At 45.1% G+C, this 17,373-nt stretch overlaps 1 protein-coding gene across 3 annotated transcripts in view; it reads left to right on the top strand.

Annotated features, from left to right (window-relative positions):
• Positions 1-17,373, top strand: part of SAMD4A (sterile alpha motif domain containing 4A) — a 202,126-nt gene that overhangs the window by 149,527 nt on the left and 35,226 nt on the right. For 2 of the 3 annotated variants that reach the window (XM_054970334.1, XM_054970333.1), the window contains exons 4-7: positions 656-919; positions 8,257-8,366; positions 11,180-11,266; positions 16,021-16,315. In XM_054970334.1, coding sequence (XP_054826309.1) covers positions 656-919; positions 8,257-8,366; positions 11,180-11,266; positions 16,021-16,315 — 756 coding nt within the window. The remainder of the gene's footprint in view (positions 1-655; positions 920-8,256; positions 8,367-11,179; positions 11,267-16,020; positions 16,316-17,373) is intronic. The other variant, XM_054970335.1, reaches the window with a different exon arrangement.

The following is a 17,373-nucleotide window of genomic DNA, read 5'->3' as shown; positions in this document are numbered from 1 at the left end:
ATACAGCCCGGAAAACCCACAACAACCATCGTTCTCCGGCCGTGAAAGCCTTCGACTATACAGACAAATCGTCGGCCATCTTTTTAGCATATCCTCTATGGCCTAGGCAAGGTTGCAGAGGATACAGCAGACAGAGAGGTCCAAGGGACCCAGAGAGCCAGTTTGGTGTAGTGGTTAAGAATGGCAGGACTCTAATCTGGAGAGCCGGGTTTGATTCCCCACTCCTCCGTTTGAAGCCAGCTGGGTGACCTTGGGTCAGTCACAGCTCTTTCAGAGCTCTCTCAGCCCCACCCACTTCACAGGATGATTGTCGTGAGGATAATAATAACACACTTTGTAAACCGCTCTGAGTGTGGCATTAAGTTGTCCTGAAGGGCAGATAGAAATCGAAGGTTGTTATAACGTTATTAAGGAGGAGGAAGGAGTTCAGGGGCCTAGTCTTTTTGAACATGATTCCATCTGGCAGGCCAGTACTATTATGTAATCATAAAACTACAACCTAGCAAGCGTTGGAGCTTCACAGAAACCTTTGGCTGGTGAAAAGATCGCTAGGTTTCCATGGGGTTAAGACAACCACTGAAGCTTTGATGTGCTAAGAAACGAGGGGGGACAAAAAATACCTTGTTTTAATTTTTTTTAACTTTTTTTGTTTCAGTTCTCTCGAGCCAGACCCACCACAGTCCTTTGAAACGGTCTGTGTCCCTTACCCCGCCCATGACCGTACCCAGTCAGCCTCTAGGACACGGATGGATGTCTCATGAGGACTTGCGTGCTAGAGGACCCCAGGGCATCCCTTCGGATCACGCCCCCTTGTCTCCTCAAAGCAGTGTAGCCTCTTCGGGAAGTGGTGGGAGTGAACATTTAGAAGATCCGAATTCTGTTCGTAACACATTCCAGGAAGAAGGGAGTGGTATGAAAGGTGAGTGGAATCCCCCATCCTGAATCGAGATTTCCCTTCCCAATCCTGCTTCTTTAACTGCGCATGCTCACGCACAGGCACCCCGAAATCACTGAACGGGACACAGTTCAAACCAGGAAAGCACAGTTATATATTCTGAATAGTTCCAGTTGGGTAGCCATGTTGGTCTGCAGTAGAAAAGCAAGATTCGAGTACGGTAGCACCTTAAAGACCTACGAGATTTCCAGAGTATAGTTTTATTATTACGAGCCAAGATCAAAAATTTAGATCGGCATATACAGTAATATATAACAAATACATTAACTCCAAATCTTAACAAATTTCCAGGATATAAGATTTTGAGATTTAAAGCTCCCTTTGGCAAAACTTTTCACGGTATCTTATGACGGGAGCTTTGGCTTTCAACAGCTCATACCCTGGAAATGTTGTTGGGCTTCAAGGTGCCACTGGACTCGAATTTTGATATTCTAAATAAACTAAGTTGTATCCTACCTCTCTGCTCAGCTCATGGTAGCAGATCAGTTGGGTAGCCGTGTTGGTCTGCAGTAGAAGAGCAAGATTCGAGTACAGTAGCACCTTAAATACCTACAAGATTTCCAGAGTATAGTTTTATTATTACGAGCCAAGATCAAAAATTTAGATCGGCATATACAGTAATATATAACAAGTACATTCATTCCAAATCTAAACAAATTTTCAGGGTATAAGATTTCGAGAGTCAAAGCTCCCCTTGGCTGGACTTTTCACGGAATCTGATGAAGAAAGCTCTGGCTTTCGAAAGCTCATACCCGGAATATGTTGTTGGGCTTTAAGGTATCACCAGACTTGACTCTTGATATTCTAAATAAACTAGGTTACACCCTGCCATTCTACTCATCTACAGCGGCACCCTCCTCCAGATCAAGGGCTCACACCCAAGGAAAGTGAGGCCATTCGCTGAGCAGAGCAGTAGGTACAACCCCGGAAACATAATCCCTTCTGTGAAAAATACAAATCCATAGAGCAGAGATCCATCAATGGCTATTTGCCACAAGAGCTAAAGGAACCTCCGTGTTTTAAGGCAGTATACCTCAGAATACAAGATGTTGAGGTAGGGGACATCAGAAGTTGCCTTCATGTCCATCCAGTCATTCTTTTGGTCATTATGGAAAACAGGGTGCTGGATAGAGGTCTGTGGGTTCATTGGAAGAGCACTTCATCCCCTTGTTGTCTCAAAGAGCAGGTTGCGGAGAAAGGCCTTTGTGTCCCAAACTCCGTCAGACTAGACAGTTTTGTGATAGATGAACCAATGGTCAGATAGATGAACCAATAGGTCAGCATCACCGGTTGTTGGAGAGAGCTTATAGCTCATGGGTTGAGGGTAGGATTGCCAGGTCCCCCACCCAACGGGGCGTGGGGGACTGGCACCTACCTTCTTGATGTCTTCTTTGCACGTGTGCGCCCCTGGGCCCGGATCGGGCCCAAATCAGCCTGGAATGGGCTGCTGCCAGGCGGGAGAGTACTCCCCTGCTTGGCAGTGGCTCAATCTGGGATGTTTCGGGCACACGGGAGCGCTCTGCACAACCCGGGAGGCCTATGTGTCTCCTGCCATCCAGGTGAGCAGGGGCAGGGGGTGGCGAGTGGGAGCAGGGGATCCTCGGCCCCCAGCAGGGAACTGGTAACCCTAGTCGAGGGCCTGCTTTGTATGTGGTAGGCCTCACCCAGCCTCTGTCCTTGCCATCTCCAGCCACGAGGATCTCAGGTAGGAGGGGTTGAAAAGGAGCTTTTTCTGCCCCAGAGCCTGGAGACGCCCTGCCACTGGTCTTGTTCCATATCAAGCCGCTTCTCACATTCAGAACTCGGGCCAGAGGGTCCTTTGTTCTGACCCGACGAAGCAAATGAGATTGGCTGGGTGACAGAGATTAGCTTTCCTTCTGCTAAGTTTCAGTTACTGTCAGTTTGCTGTTGTACTTTTGTCCTGTCTTTGGGCCAAGTAGATGCACACAGCCCCAATTTAGAGCAGCAAGCAAGTTTCCCTGTTACCATCCCTGCATTCTTCAGTCTGTGCTGCTCCAGTAGCCGCAACAGGAAGAGATCTGTGAGCTCCCACCTGCCAGAAACATGAATGGTTGTACTTGTCTCCGTGCCTTCTTTTGTTCTGCTGTGGAGATTGAGCATTTCAGTTGGTACTTTGGGGTGTGTTGCCATTTAAAATGGCTTCGGGTAACATTTAGGAAATTGCAGGTGGGTATATTTTTTTTTTAATGTTTTTGATAAGTTCAAAAATGTGAACTCATTTCAAAATTATTTGGGAGAAGAAGTAAGAAAGAAACCGTTCAGCTTGCGGGACTCCATGTCACATGCATCCACGGACAGCTGCCGATTTATATGTTGCAAAATAGTAGAGTCCAGTAGCACCTTTAAGACTAACCAACTTATTTGTAGCCTAAGCTTTCGAGAACCACAGCTCTCTTCATTAGATGCATCATCAGCTTTCGAGAACCACAGCTCTCTTCGTCAGATGCATCGTCAGCTTTCGAGAACCACAGCTCTCTCCGTCAGATGCATCATCAGCTTTCGAGAACCACAGCTCTCTTCGTCAGATGCATCATCAGCTTTCGAGAACCACAGCTCTCTTCATCAGATGCATCATCAGCTTTCGAGAACCACAACTCTCTTCGTCCGATGCATCTTCAGCTTTCGAGAACCACAGCTCTCTTCGTCAGATGGATCGTCAGCTTTCGAGAACCACAGCTCTTTTCGTCAGATGCATCTGATGAAGAGAGCTGTGGTTCTTGAAAGTTGACGATGCATCTGACGAAGAGAGCTGTGGTTCTCGAAAGCTTAGGCTACAAATAAGTTGGTTAGTCTTAAAGGTGCTACTGGACTCTTTACTATTTTGCAACTACAGACTAACACGGCTAACTCTTCTGGATTTATATGTTATAATCAGGAGGGTTGGTGCCATGGAATAACAGCCAGGAGGCTGGAAGAATTCCTCACCCTCCCTCAGCATTGGGCAAATCTTTTTCTCTCTCAGCCTAACCAACCACACAGGCTTATAAAATAAAAGAGGAAAGCCATATACTGCGCTGTGAGCTCTTTGGAGGAAAATGGGATGCAGAATGTGTACACCTGTCCTGGTTCTCATAGCTGAGTCACATGAGCTTGTCTGAGACCACCAGATAAGCTTGTGGCTGCCATGAGTTCGGACTCAGGGGCTTCCTAGCATGTGCTTTGCGCTACCAACTCAGGAATGTTGTCCCTCCCTCTCCATAGCTCCTACTTAGGCCTGGTTTAAATGTGAGATTGCTACAGCACGAGAGCTTTCCTGTGTACATTGGCATTTAATTCATGCTGAAATCTGCAAAGACGTTAGATATAACCACTATATCTAGGATATAGGAGACCCAAGTTAAAATTTCCTCTCTGCCATGGGAGCTTACAGGTCTCGCTCGCTCTCTTTCACACACACACACACACACACATCTGTGTGTATGTGTATCTGAAGAAGTGAGCTGTGACTCACGAAAGCTTATCCCCTACCACAAATTTGATTAGTCATATAGGTGCTACTGGACTCTTGCCTTTTCTACTGCTACAGACAAACGACGTCTGCCATCTTGATCTATACACACACAGCTTCACCTACCTCGCAGGGTTGTTGTGTGGATAAAGTGGAGGATGGGAGAATGACACTGTAAGCAACTTTTCATCCCCATCAGAGAGCAAAACGGGTATAAATATCCAAATAAAAGAATGACTAAAATTCCACACCAGAGATCTGCAGCCCAGGCAGATACTGCGCTGCCTTCATAACTAAGCCTGCATTTGCAACACAAGTCCCATGCTTTAAGGATTAGTATAGTTCTTGTGCGGCTTTGTACATCTCCTGGAGAGCGTCTTGAAAGAGCAACATCTAGCAAGTGAGCCTGCTTGGGAATAAAGTCTGTCTTCATGGAATATGGTAGAGTCCAGTAGCACCTTTAAGACTAACCGACTTTATTTTAGCATAAGCTTTCGAGAACCACAGCTCTCTTCATCAGATGCACCTGACGATGCATTTGACAAAGAGAGCTGTGGATCTCGAAAGCTTATGCTACAATGAAATTGGTTAGTCTTAAAGGTGCTGCTGGACTCTACTATTTTGCAGTTACAGACTAACACAGCTAACTCCTCTGTCTTTATGGACTTTGCTTAGTTAGCTTCTTGTCCAGCAAAGGTGGACATTGCAATCGCTTAGGGAGATTTGGGAGCACCTGGCCATTGGATAGAATTATTCTACTGCTACAGCTGCACAGGTTGCCTGCAGCCTGAAACAGAAAGGAACCAGGCTTTGCTCAAGGCTGAAAGTGGGGTGGGAATAGGAGAGGAGCCGCGGCAGCGGCAGTAAAGGAAGGAGGGGGAGGCAGTTGCTCACTCCATAATTATCAGCAAGGCTAGTGCTGTTCATAAGATAGCTTATGCACCCAGCCTCTTATCTTTATGACCGCTCGTGACCCAGCCCCTTTGCAGCAGGGACCCCGTCCAGCAAGGATGATCCCCGTGAGGTCTCAGAGACCCTGAGTCTGCCATAAATAGAGCCTGGGTGCACTCTCCCCGCAGACCTTTGGAAGGAGAGGAAAGGTTACCAGGCGTTGAACACAGATCGGGCAGCTGGCAGCTTTTCAGGTCTGAAGCTAGCCGCCAAACACTCCGGGCTGTGGCAGTTCATCAAAGGAAGGCCAAGCTCTGAGCGTGTAAAAAGGCCCCAGATCTGATCCCTGACAACTCCACGAAAAGGTGGCAGAGCTGAGAGAGGCCTCAGAAAGATGCTGCAGTGGACAAATGTTCGGGCTCGGTTTCGTATAGGAAGAGTCCCCAGTGGAGACAAAAAATTCGGAGCTATACAGCGGCTCTGTGGTGTGCGGCTCTTTCATTTCCTTGTAACTCCATGGGCAGGGAAGGGCTTTGGCCAACATCACACTTGCTGGGAGATTCAAAGGCACAGCTATCCCTCGCCAGAACAACTCCTGCTGGCTCTGGGAGCTGTCCCATGTCCTGAAATACCCAGTCTAACTAGAGAGAGTTAATGGGCGATTTAATCCCTTCTGATGCTTTCCGCTCCCGGTTACTAGTTTGCCCTCTGCTGTGCTGCAGGTTCTCTCAAGACTTTTGCAGGTTCTCTGCATGACAGGAAGAAGACAATGGCTGTCAGCTCCTCGTCTACACAATACAGGCCGTACCGTGCAAGGAGCAATGCGAAGTACTCCTCTCATTGCTCAGTGCGCCATGTGGAGCATGTCCCAAGGAGAGATAGTAGGTTCCCCCTGCAGCCTCCATGATCTCACCTCTAGCGGGAGAGGGGACATGGAGAGGTCTGCTTTGGGAAGGGGGAATAGATGAAAACTGCCAAAGTAGTCTGGACCCAACTCCACCATCACAGAATAATAATAATAATAATAATAATAACAACATTTGATTTATATACTGCCCTTCAGGACAACACAGGTGGACAACCACAGTGGGGGTTATTTATTTAGTTACCTGCTTACTTTGCAATGAAGTGCCACTTTGAAAAAATGCATAAAATGCTTTTTTATCAATGGGACCCGCTCCAGTGTCTGAGCTTTCTTCAAAGTTAGGGCATGCTGCAGTCATCCAACAATGAGGTACCAGGGCTGGGCTCTCAGTAACTTAGCTGTACCTAGTACAGAAAGTGTTAGGTTAGTTCCACACCAGTCCTTGCCAGCTAAGTGGATTCATCTGAAGTACGAATGCCTCTCCACATCTGGACGGTAGAGGTTAGAAGCACTGAGACGTTGTTCCTCACTCTCCAAAACACGCTTCGTCTGACTATGTAAGTTTGCTCTGAAACTCAGATTATTGCAAAAGTCCTTCTCGATGTGCCCTACTTTCAGAAGTGAGGTGGGTAGCTACCTATGAAAAGGGCCTTTTTCTGTAGAATTTCTTTGCTCATGAAAAATGCTCCCTACCCAGGGCTTTTTTCAGCTGGAACGTGGTGGAACGGAGTTCCGGAACCTCTTGAAAATGGTCACATGGCTGGTGGCCCCGCCCCCAACACCCCTCTGTCTGGAGATCAGGGGCGGGGCCACCTGCCATGTGACCATTTTCTCCGAGGGCAGCCCACTGAGTTCCACTACCTCTTTTCCCAGAAAAAAACCCCTGTCCCTACCTAAAGGTAAAGGTAGTCCCCTGTGCAAGCACCGAGTCATGGGGGGACGTGGCATCACGACGTTTTCTTGGCAGACTTTTTACGGGGTGGTTTGCCAGTGCCTTCCCCAGTCATCTACACTTTACCCCCAGGAAACTGGGTACTCATTTGACTGACCTCGGAAGGATGGAAGCTAATCTTTTACTTTCAAGCGCCAGATGAAATGTTTTTTTATTTAGCCTAGCCTTTGCCTTACTTGGTTGAATTGTTTGGCTCTCGTGAGATACACTACTTTCCCCACCCCCAGAGTAACAATATCTTATTCTGTGTTATTCGTTCTAGCTACTAGGCACGTTTTGCACGCAGTTATGTCCGTTTTGTTTTTCAGCTTTGTGATTATTTTAATGATATTCTATGTTATTGTTCATTACCTTGTGAGTTCACGGCCAAGGGGTAGTGTGTAAATTCTTTAAATAAATAAAAAATTAGCTTTCCTAACATATACTCGGATTGAAACAGAACACTCCATCCTGACCCTCTGCCATGCGGAAGATCTAAGGAGAAAGGCTTCCCAATCTAGAGAAAGGTGCTACCATTAGCTGGGTAGGATGCAGTCTGTTATATATTTGGCCAATAGGCTACACCACTGAATTGTTGTCAGTCTGCATGTTTGGTCACTCGACTGTACAGTCCAAAACATAATTATTTAAGAGCAAGAGTCCAGTAGCACCTATAAGACTACCAAAAATTGTGGTAGGGTATGACACTTCGTGAGCCACAGCTCACTTCTTCACATACAGCTAGGATGTGAGTCCATCTGTCCTTATATCTTGGAGAATGGATTGATTACAGAAGTCGAATGACAATGGCTGGTGAATAACAATAGCAGGCATGATTGGATAGGGTGGGGTATGCAAGAGGGGTAGTGGGTGTGGAAAAATCAGCATTGGTAATGGGACAGGAAGCCAGTGTCTCAATTCAGTCCAGGTGGATGCATTGTCTTGAGCTTTGTTATCAGTTGCAATTCACATTCTAGCTGTATCTGAAGAAGTGAGCTGTGACTCAGGAAAGCTCATACCCTACTGCAAATTTTGTTAGTCTTAGGGGTGCTACTGGACTCTTGCCTTTTCCTACTGCTACACACAGACTAAAACGGCTACCCATCTTGATCTATAATTATTTAAATTTGCCTCTTCATTTGCAGATGTTCCTGCCTGGCTGAAGAGTCTTCGCCTTCACAAGTACGCTGCCCTTTTCTCCCAGATGACGTATGACGAAATGATGGCCCTGACCGAGTGCCAGCTAGAGGCACAAGTACGTCTCAGATTAGCTAGGAAAGAATCCCTACTGGCTTGCGTTGGGTGTGTGGATCAGTGGTAGAGCGCCTGCTTGGCACGCAGAAGGTCCCAGGTTCGATCCTAGGCATCTCCATTTAAAAAAAGATTTGGTAGAAGGTGAAAGATCCTGGAGAGCTCCTGTCCGTCTTGTGTAAACAATAGTGACCTTGATGGACCAAGGATCTGATTCAATATAAGGCAGCTTTATGTGTGCATGAGTGTGAAAATAGTGCGCACGTAACCCGGAGGCCCTAGGCTTGTCTCCCAGCGAAAGAAGCTTCAGTTGATTCATCATACAGATTTTAATAAACCGTTCTCTGAAACCAAAGTTTGCTGTTGTTTCAGATCTCGGCCATGTAGATTCAGGCCAATGCCTCTTCCAATGTAGCAAGGCCAAAGAGAAGGATATTGTGAAATCTAACAGAGTACCAGACTCCCAAAGAAGATTTGCTAGTTCAAGGGAAAGAGAGAGAATAACAAAAGTATGAGAGAGCCGAATACGTTTATTTAAAAAAATACAGAACTAATAAAAATGTCGGGGCCATACTAATTGTGTCTTTGGGAAATCGGTGAACGGTAGAGGTAGGCACGAACCGGGAAAATACCAAACTCTGCGGTTCGTGGTTCGTCACAATTCTCAAACCACGAAATTTCACGAATTTTCCCCGGTTCATGGTTCGTTTGGTTTGTGAAAATGTCACTTCCGGGGCAGCAGAAGATCACTTCTGGAGCTGCAGAAAGCCCATCCCTCTGTTGCCTAGGAAACCAATTGATCGGCACCAGGCTGTCTGCAGTGACGAACCGAAAAGCGAACCAAACAAACAGGCCTAAAGTTAGTGGCGGTTCATCAGAAATGGGCTCTAACGAACTACCAGTTCGCGAACCACGAATCGGCTCGGTTCGTGATGAATTTTGGATCATATATCCATTTGTGCCTCCCTCTAGTGAGTGGATTTCCCTCACGGATTTGAAAGGTAAATAGCAGCCATATGAATGCCTGTATGTTTCCCACATGGGGCAGTAGCTCCCAGGGGTTTAGTCAGCACACGGGGAAAGATTAACCTTCCTTCTGAACAGAATCAGAACTCTGCCAAGGCTGCTGATTATAAATGTATGGGAAATCCATTCCCAAATTCCCCAACATCATGTCTACCTTTTTCCATTAGGATATATCTGTACGGCAGACCACATGCACTTTGGATGCTGTCCTAAGCAGAGTAATACTTGAAATCCATGGACTTAGAACAGTGTGTTTAGGATTGTGTTGTCAATCACCTATAACCGGAGAGTGAGCACCCGGTGTTCACATGAAGCACCTGGTGCTTACATGTTGCAGCTGTCATAACTTCAAAAAGAGAATTGTCGGTGTGCCTAAATCTTGATCCTCCTCTCTACATGCCATCCTCCCTCTTTGCTTTTGGGGTACCCTGTGACTGCTTACCAGCCGGCAAAAGTCTTTTGCTATGGGTTGACATCTTTGCCATCCGACAACCCCAGAGGCTCCTTCTGAGCTTTTTCTCTCTGGAGGGAAGCATCTACAACCTGGGCCTACATCCTCTACTGATAACAGCCAGCAGAGATTACCACTGTCAGCCATGTAGCCTTGATATATTGTACCTTTTGCATTGGATTTTGATCACTGCCCTCCACGTTGACAGCAAATAATCCCTGATTTTTGGAGGAACCAAAGCTAAGAACAATTCAGCTTTTTGAAAAGAATTTTCTGCATAAGTAGCTGAGAGCGCTTTTTGAATTAATCAGAGCTGTGGTTTTTCAACCCATGGGTCAGGACTCTCAGGTGAGTCACATAGCTCCACCTGTGGGCCACAAGCTCCTACAGAGCCACTATTTGGAGGAGGTTGAGACTGCTTTTTGAAGGACGGTGTCAGTCCCTGGCAATTAGGTCCCTCAAGCCCTCCACAATTAACACACAGGTGTTCCAGTTGAAGTGGTTTTATTGAGATCCATACAGTACAGGTGTTCACCCGAAGGTGGCAGTTGACAGAAGTGACAATTCAAACAAAGGCATTGCTAATTATAGGGAAACTTCCCGCCCTTCAGGGTCCATTGACATTCTGGCCCCAAAGAAGTTACATGGGAACCGATTAGTTTAGACTACATGAAGTACAAAGGAAAATATCCCAGTCTCTGGGAAAAGATACAATGTGCGCTGCTAGCAGCTCTCCTTCAAGGACACTTGCTGGAAGAAGTGAAAGTACATATTTTCAATAGACAATGAAGAGGCCCCCTTGGCTCTTCTGCAATGAATATTCCAGTTAAGACACTCTCAGGTGATCCACACAGAATATAGCATATAACTCTGGCAAACAGCATTGACCAGTACAAAATGCAGAATACAATCATGGCAGCTGCTAGTGCACATGTGTAGACAGAAAGCACACCATGCCTCTTGCCTCATTTCTGACCCATGCTGAAAGGTGCAGCGGAACAGCAAGGGGAGGTCTCTGAGCAGCAGAGAAGAATTCTTGTTAGCACAGGCAGATTGAGAGGCCCAGATTCCTCGTCTTCCTGTCACATGACAGGTGACTTCCTGCCACATGGTTGCAGCTCAGTGTGTCCCATGTTGCTGCCTGTGATTAAACTGGGAAGGTTGAAGACGATGGAGTGAGATTAATTGGTTCATCTTTCAATTCATTAAGCATTGCAGCCCTGTCGGAGGCTCCTCATTTTATTTGGCCGTCTTGAAAACCGAGCCACGACGTCCCTGTGGTGCTGGAGGTTGGGGAGTGCATATGTGCGCTAACATTGTACTCTCTGTTGCCGTTGCAGAATGTTACCAAAGGCGCAAGGCACAAAATTGTGATAAGTATCCAAAAGCTAAAAGAGAGACAGAACCTTCTCAAGTCCTTGGAAAGGGTAAGACGACTCTGCTTGCCCCGGAAAATATGTGAGGTGTTTGCTATTAATTTCAATCATGTGTATTGGGAGTTAAGGCACTGCACTTTTGTTTTGTTTCCATCTATGTCTCTTCTATGCAAATCGTTTACTTAAAAGTCATGACTTGGCTTCCTTCTTCCATGCCTGCGCAGCCATTGGCTGGGGTGCTCTGATGTCACAGCATATCCTGTTTCCACAGAGAAGAAGAAATGGAGATGGGCCCGAAAGGAAGGTGGAAGCGCAGATGAGGGAACTAGGAGAAGAGGAATTGGGAGAGGTCTAAAAAGGAGGCAGCAATGATATGATGAGGGTGCTGATTGAGGGAAGAAGCAGAGAGTCAGACTAGGGATAATAACAACAACAACAACGGTATGCTTATATGCTGCTCTTCTAGAAAGATTAGTGCACCACTCAGAGCAGTGAACAAAGTCAGTGTTATCATTATCCCCACAATCTGGCTGCGGGGAGTGGCTTACCCAAGGCTGCCTGCTTAGCTCATGGCAGGAGTGGGATTCGAACCAGCAGAGTGCTGACTCACAGCCCAACCACTTAACCACTATGCTACAGGAGCACCCTTATAATAATAACTGCACTTAAATACTGCTTTTCTACACAGATTAGTGCCTACTCAGAACTGAACAAAAGCAATGTTGTTATTATCCCCACAGTACAACTGGGGAGCTGGGGCTGAGAGGGGGGGCGTACCCAAGGCCACCTGCAGAGCTCATGGCAGGAGTGGGATTCGAACCAGCAGAGTGCCAATTCGCAACCCAGCCACTTAACCGCTGTCTTTTCTATGAACATGTTTGACAGTTGAACACTGTAGTTTGACTGTGACAATCAAAGATGAGCCAATCACACAGTTTGTTGGTTTGCACCAAACAACTTGGACGCTTGCTGAACAGCTTTGCATCCGGTGTTTTTTTTTTCTCAAAAAAGTATGCATGTGTGAAAACACTTCCAGTTCATGTTGCTAAGGCTTACTTAGATGAAAACAGGATAGTGGGAGTTTTCTTAAACACAGTGTTTATTTATGGCTACTTTAGTGGCTGATCCAGCTATCTATTTAAACAATATTCTGTTATGTGGGAGGGAAGAGAGTAGAACTGAGCTGAGCTGTGTGAGCTGTGTCAGAATTCACATGTGCAGAAAGCTAGTAGTGTGTACTGTATGGTTAAGAAGGAATAGTTGAAGCCACCTGCCAAACAGCCACCAATGGATGAATGAACAGGCAAACAATTCGTTGAAAATTGGCTCCCTGTTCACTAGAGATGGGCATGAACCGGAAAAAAACTGAACCATGCAGTTCGTGGTTCGTCAAATTTCACAAACTATGAACTTTCACAAACCTGCCCCAGTTTGCGAACCGGTTCGTTTGGTTCGTGAAAATGTCACATCCAGGTCTGCAGGAAGTCCATCCCCTGCTGCCTAGGAACCTGATTGATTGGTACCAGACTGTCTCCAGTCACTAACCAAAAAACGAACCAGCCTAAAGTTCGTGGTGGTTCGTCGGAAATGGGATCTGACGAACCACAGTTTGCAAACCACGAACCGGCCTGGTTCGTGCTTAATTTTGGTTCGTATTTCAGTTCGTGCCCATCTCTATTCACAACTTGATGAGGAGGACATGAGCGAAACCAGCAGGTCTTCGAGCATCTTTAGCAGGGGCTAGAAAAGCAGGGGAAGAGGAAATTACTCAGAGAAGGTGTCTGACAGAGGGAATCATGAGGGCTGCAGTTCAACCTTCAGTCTGTAGCAGAGATCCTAAAGTGTTTTGTAATCAAAATACCGCATGGCTGAATGTAATTATATTGTTAGTTCCCTGCCCTCTTCATCTTGCGCTTCTCAAGTAGCTGTAAGTTGTTTGTTTGAATGTTTTGCTTGCTCTTACGGTGCCGTGCAGCATGTAGGAAACCCGCTGGAGGTAATAAAGCTGTAATAGACCCCTTTCCGAGATAATACCTGCTCTGAAAGGCTGAGACATGACTTGTTAGCTTTGTGGACACGTTTCTGGACTATAGCAGAGTCACCATTTCTTTTCATCCTGCTTCTCCTCCCTGTAATGTTTGAAATATGGTATTGATATGGCTGTCAGAAATACGCAAAAGCAGGCAGAATCTGGCTCTTTCATGCCCTGTAAAATAGAAAATGACGGCTCAAGGGTTAGCATTTGACAACTGACCTCTCCACTGGCCTGGTCTCGATCACAAGAACATCGTGAAGTCTGTTCCGATAGTGTGGGTCAAAAAGATACTAACAAACTATAAATTTGTGTGTGTGTGTGTGTGTGTGTGTAAAGTGCCATCAAGTGACAGCTGACTTATGGCAACCACATAGGGTTTTCAAGACAAGAGCAAACAGAGGTGGTTTGCCATTGCCTGCCTCTGTGTAACAACCCTGGACTTCCTTGGTGATCTCCCATCCAACTATTAACCAGGGCCAACCCTGCTTAGCTTCTGAGACTGGCTAGCCTGGGCCATCCAGGTCATGGCAGATAGAGATTTAGATTTGCCCCAAAATTGTCTTTTTCCCAAAAATCTACCACGGTTAACAAGAGTAGACAAAATCTTGTGTAAACACTGGCTGCAGTCTCAGAACTTTCCGTAGCTATTGATTACAAGCTTTGGCTTTATTTAATCATTGTTGGTTGACATTGGTTCAGCTATTGAGTTGTTACAGAATACTCACAAACACTCCCAACAGCTCAGGTTAAAAAAAAGAAAGAAACTGTCAGCACCCAAGACCTAGGAACAGACTGGACTTTTTGTGGGGAAAGGAACAGGTAGCATCGCTGAACTGCTGGTAAATTGTTAGCCTGAGCGTGATGTGTGAATTCGGGTGTGTGCACATTTGTGAGTAGTGTGTAAATAACATGAATGGGAGGTATCTCTAGTCTGTGTCTTGCTGGAAGAGCTAACATCCAGTTTGGAGCCCTCCAGAGGAGGGGGGAACCAGATCTGACCTCTCCCATTCTGTTGCTCTTAATGCCTCTTGGCTCATGAACTATAACGCTTTTTTGAAAGCATGAGCTGACGGTCCAATCTAGCAAGAGGGTGCTCCTGTCCTGTTACTAATTTATTTATTAGGACTGTTTTTATTCTCTCTCTCCAAAAATCTTGCCTGAAGATCCCAGCCCTTTAACCTCACTGTCCACAATCCCACCCCCTCTAAATATAAGCATATTTTAACAGCATCTTTTTAGCAACATTAAGTAATCTGACTATTTTGTAACAGTTCCACTCTACCCAGATCTCATCTGGTGCATTGTGTCCAGTTCTGGATGCCTTCCTTTAAGAAAGTTAGCCATGTTAGCATGTAGTAGCAAAATAGAAGACTAACACACTTTACTGTAGCATAAGCTTTCGAGAACCACAGTTCTCTTCGTCAGATGCATCTGCAGCATAAGCTTTCGAGAACTACAGCTCTCTTTGTCAGATGCATCGTCTGATGCATATGCTACAGTAAAGTTGGTTAGTCTTAAAGGTGCTACTGGACTCTTCTATTTTCCTTTAAGAAAGATATAGACCAATTGAGATGGGTTCTAAGGCAGCCAATGAAGAGGCTTTTGGGTCTAGGAAACAAGTGCTTTGATACCCAAAGGGCCATGGTTTCTCAATATGGCAAGACTGGCTCTAGTGGTCTTAAGTTACAGGAGAGGAGGTTTCGGATCAACTTTCCAATGGTAGGAGAATCTCAGTCATAAAACCAGCTACCTGAGAGTAGGATGAGTCTTCAAGCTGAGGCTGGACTGCCACTTGTTCTGGGTAGTCTATTCTTGGATTTCCAGTATTGGGCCAGGGAGAGGAGGGTGGAATAAACGGTCTCCAAGGCCCTTTCCAACTCTCAGACTCCTTGGTCGGCACAAACAATTTCAGGAACAGGACGAAGGCATCTTTGGGATTTGAGTTTCCTTTTTTTTAAAAAAAATAGAATTTTATTGAGAGTTTTAAGCAAATTGATAAAAAGAAGAAAAGAACATAGTATTTATTTATTTATTTATTTTTAATAATAATAATATGTTTATTGCTTTTCTGGCCAAAGCCATAAGCCATACAAACACCAACAAAATATGAACTGTACACTTGAACATACCCAATTCAACATAGTATTTATTTATATATATACACACACACCAATACATACCAGTTTTCTTTGTGAAAAGAAAAAAAATTGCATATTATACGCTAACTCCAAAACTACCATGAATAAGTGCTTCACTTTTCCCATTTTTTTCACTACCTCCTAATCTTCAAAAGTGTAAATCATTAATTCGTTTCTTTCTGTTTTTCACAAAAAGTCTATAAGGGGCTTTCAGGTAACCATATATTTATCAAATGTCTTTTCCTTGATCAAAGATGTAAGCTTAGCCATCTCAGCCTAGTCCATCATTTTTTCCAGCCATTCCTCTAATGTAGGCAATATGATAGCTTTCCATTTTTGAGCATATAAGAGTCTCACTGCTGTTATCATATACAAAAAAAATGTGCAATGTGTAACTTCCAACTGTTTGTCCATTAGTCCCAACAAGAAAGCCTCCGGCTTCATTTATACATTAGTCTTTAAAACCTTCTGGATAATTGAACGTATTCATATCCAAAACTTTTTTGCTTTGCTGCATGTCCACCATAATTGATAAAATGTTCACATTTCCAATATCTATCCAAAACATTCTTATACATTTTTGCTAATTGGGATTTGAGTTCCTAACTGTCCACTGTGTGTGTGATCTCCAGGACATCCTAGAAGGAGGAAACTTGCGGGTCCCTCTGCAGGAGCTTCACCAAATGATTCTCACCCCGATCAAAGCTTACTCTTCTTGCAACTCAACGGTGGATGAACACGGACGGGATTCTGAGCCGCATCACCCGGCCTCTCTGATCAGCTCAGACAGCCAAGGGTCGGACTGCAAGGATTCTGCCTCAGGGGGTTTGCAGCATCACCACTTGCCGGGCTGTGAGGGAGAATCCGGAGGGGCCCCTTTGCCAGAAGGTGACATCCCAGGGCAGTTTACAAAGGTGATGGGAAAAGGTGGGTAGCTTTTCTTTCCCCTATTTTTGTCAGCCAGATTGAACTGAGGGAAGAACGATGGGTTTGCATTGATTCAGAGGTGAGAATCAAACTGAGATATGTTGTCAGTGTTAAACCCTAGTGGCAATGTAGGAGTCACTTTGAATTGTTGGGTCTTGCGTATAATGTATTTAACTTTATTCTATCTCTCTGTGTAGAGGTGCTGTAGCTCCGTGGTAGAGCATCTGCCTGGCATACCAGAAGGTCCCAGGTTCAATCCCCAACATGTCCAGTTAAAAGGATCAGGTGGCAGGTGATGCAAAAGACCAGTACCCAAAACCCTGGAGAGCTATTACTAGTCTGAGTAGACAATACTGGTCTTGATAGACAAAGTGTTACCCAACTACGAGGTCTCTTTAATTGATTGGGGGAATTAGTCATAATGAGACAAACGAGAAAGGGTAACTAGGAATCTCCACCAATGTTTATGGGGATTATTCCCTTAGAGAACTCTCAAATAAGTCAAGCAGATGTTCAACCAGAAAGGGTTTTTTTTAATTAAAGAGAAATAAAAAGGCAAACGTACAGAGAACCACACACAGCACACATACAAGGGTAACTAAGAAAATCATTGAGGAAAGTGGAAGAAAGCGGTTTTGGAAGGGCGATAGTTACCAGTCTTGAAGAGAGAGGTTCACAGAGGCGGCAGCAAAACAACCAGCATTTCACGAGGAGAAGAAGTCTAAACCAGGGTGGATTTGATTTAAATCATGGTTTAAATCACAATTTAAATCACTAGTCAGTCAGTAAGACTAGATTTAAATCATGGTTTTCTACATAAAGACTCCTCATGCTTAGCTTCTTGTGCAGATCTATCCTACTCCCAACAATCTTGTGTTCATTGAATTTTTGGAAACTTAGCACTTAAGAGGTAAGGGGTTGGTTCTGTGTATAAAGATTTGCAAAGGAACAAGGGGTTTAAGGTCTTTTTCTCCACTGTGTACGTTTATTTTATAACCTTTTGCTGTGAAGAAGAGACGTGATCTTTGCAGACACAAATTCACAGGTTTGAGAGCTGT

The sequence above is a fragment of the Eublepharis macularius genome, chromosome 2, assembly GCF_028583425.1.
Source record: "Eublepharis macularius isolate TG4126 chromosome 2, MPM_Emac_v1.0, whole genome shotgun sequence".
Lineage (NCBI taxonomy): Eukaryota > Metazoa > Chordata > Lepidosauria > Squamata > Eublepharidae > Eublepharis > Eublepharis macularius.
Note: the sequence above shows the minus strand (reverse complement) of the source record. Positions and strands in the feature narration are given on the sequence as shown.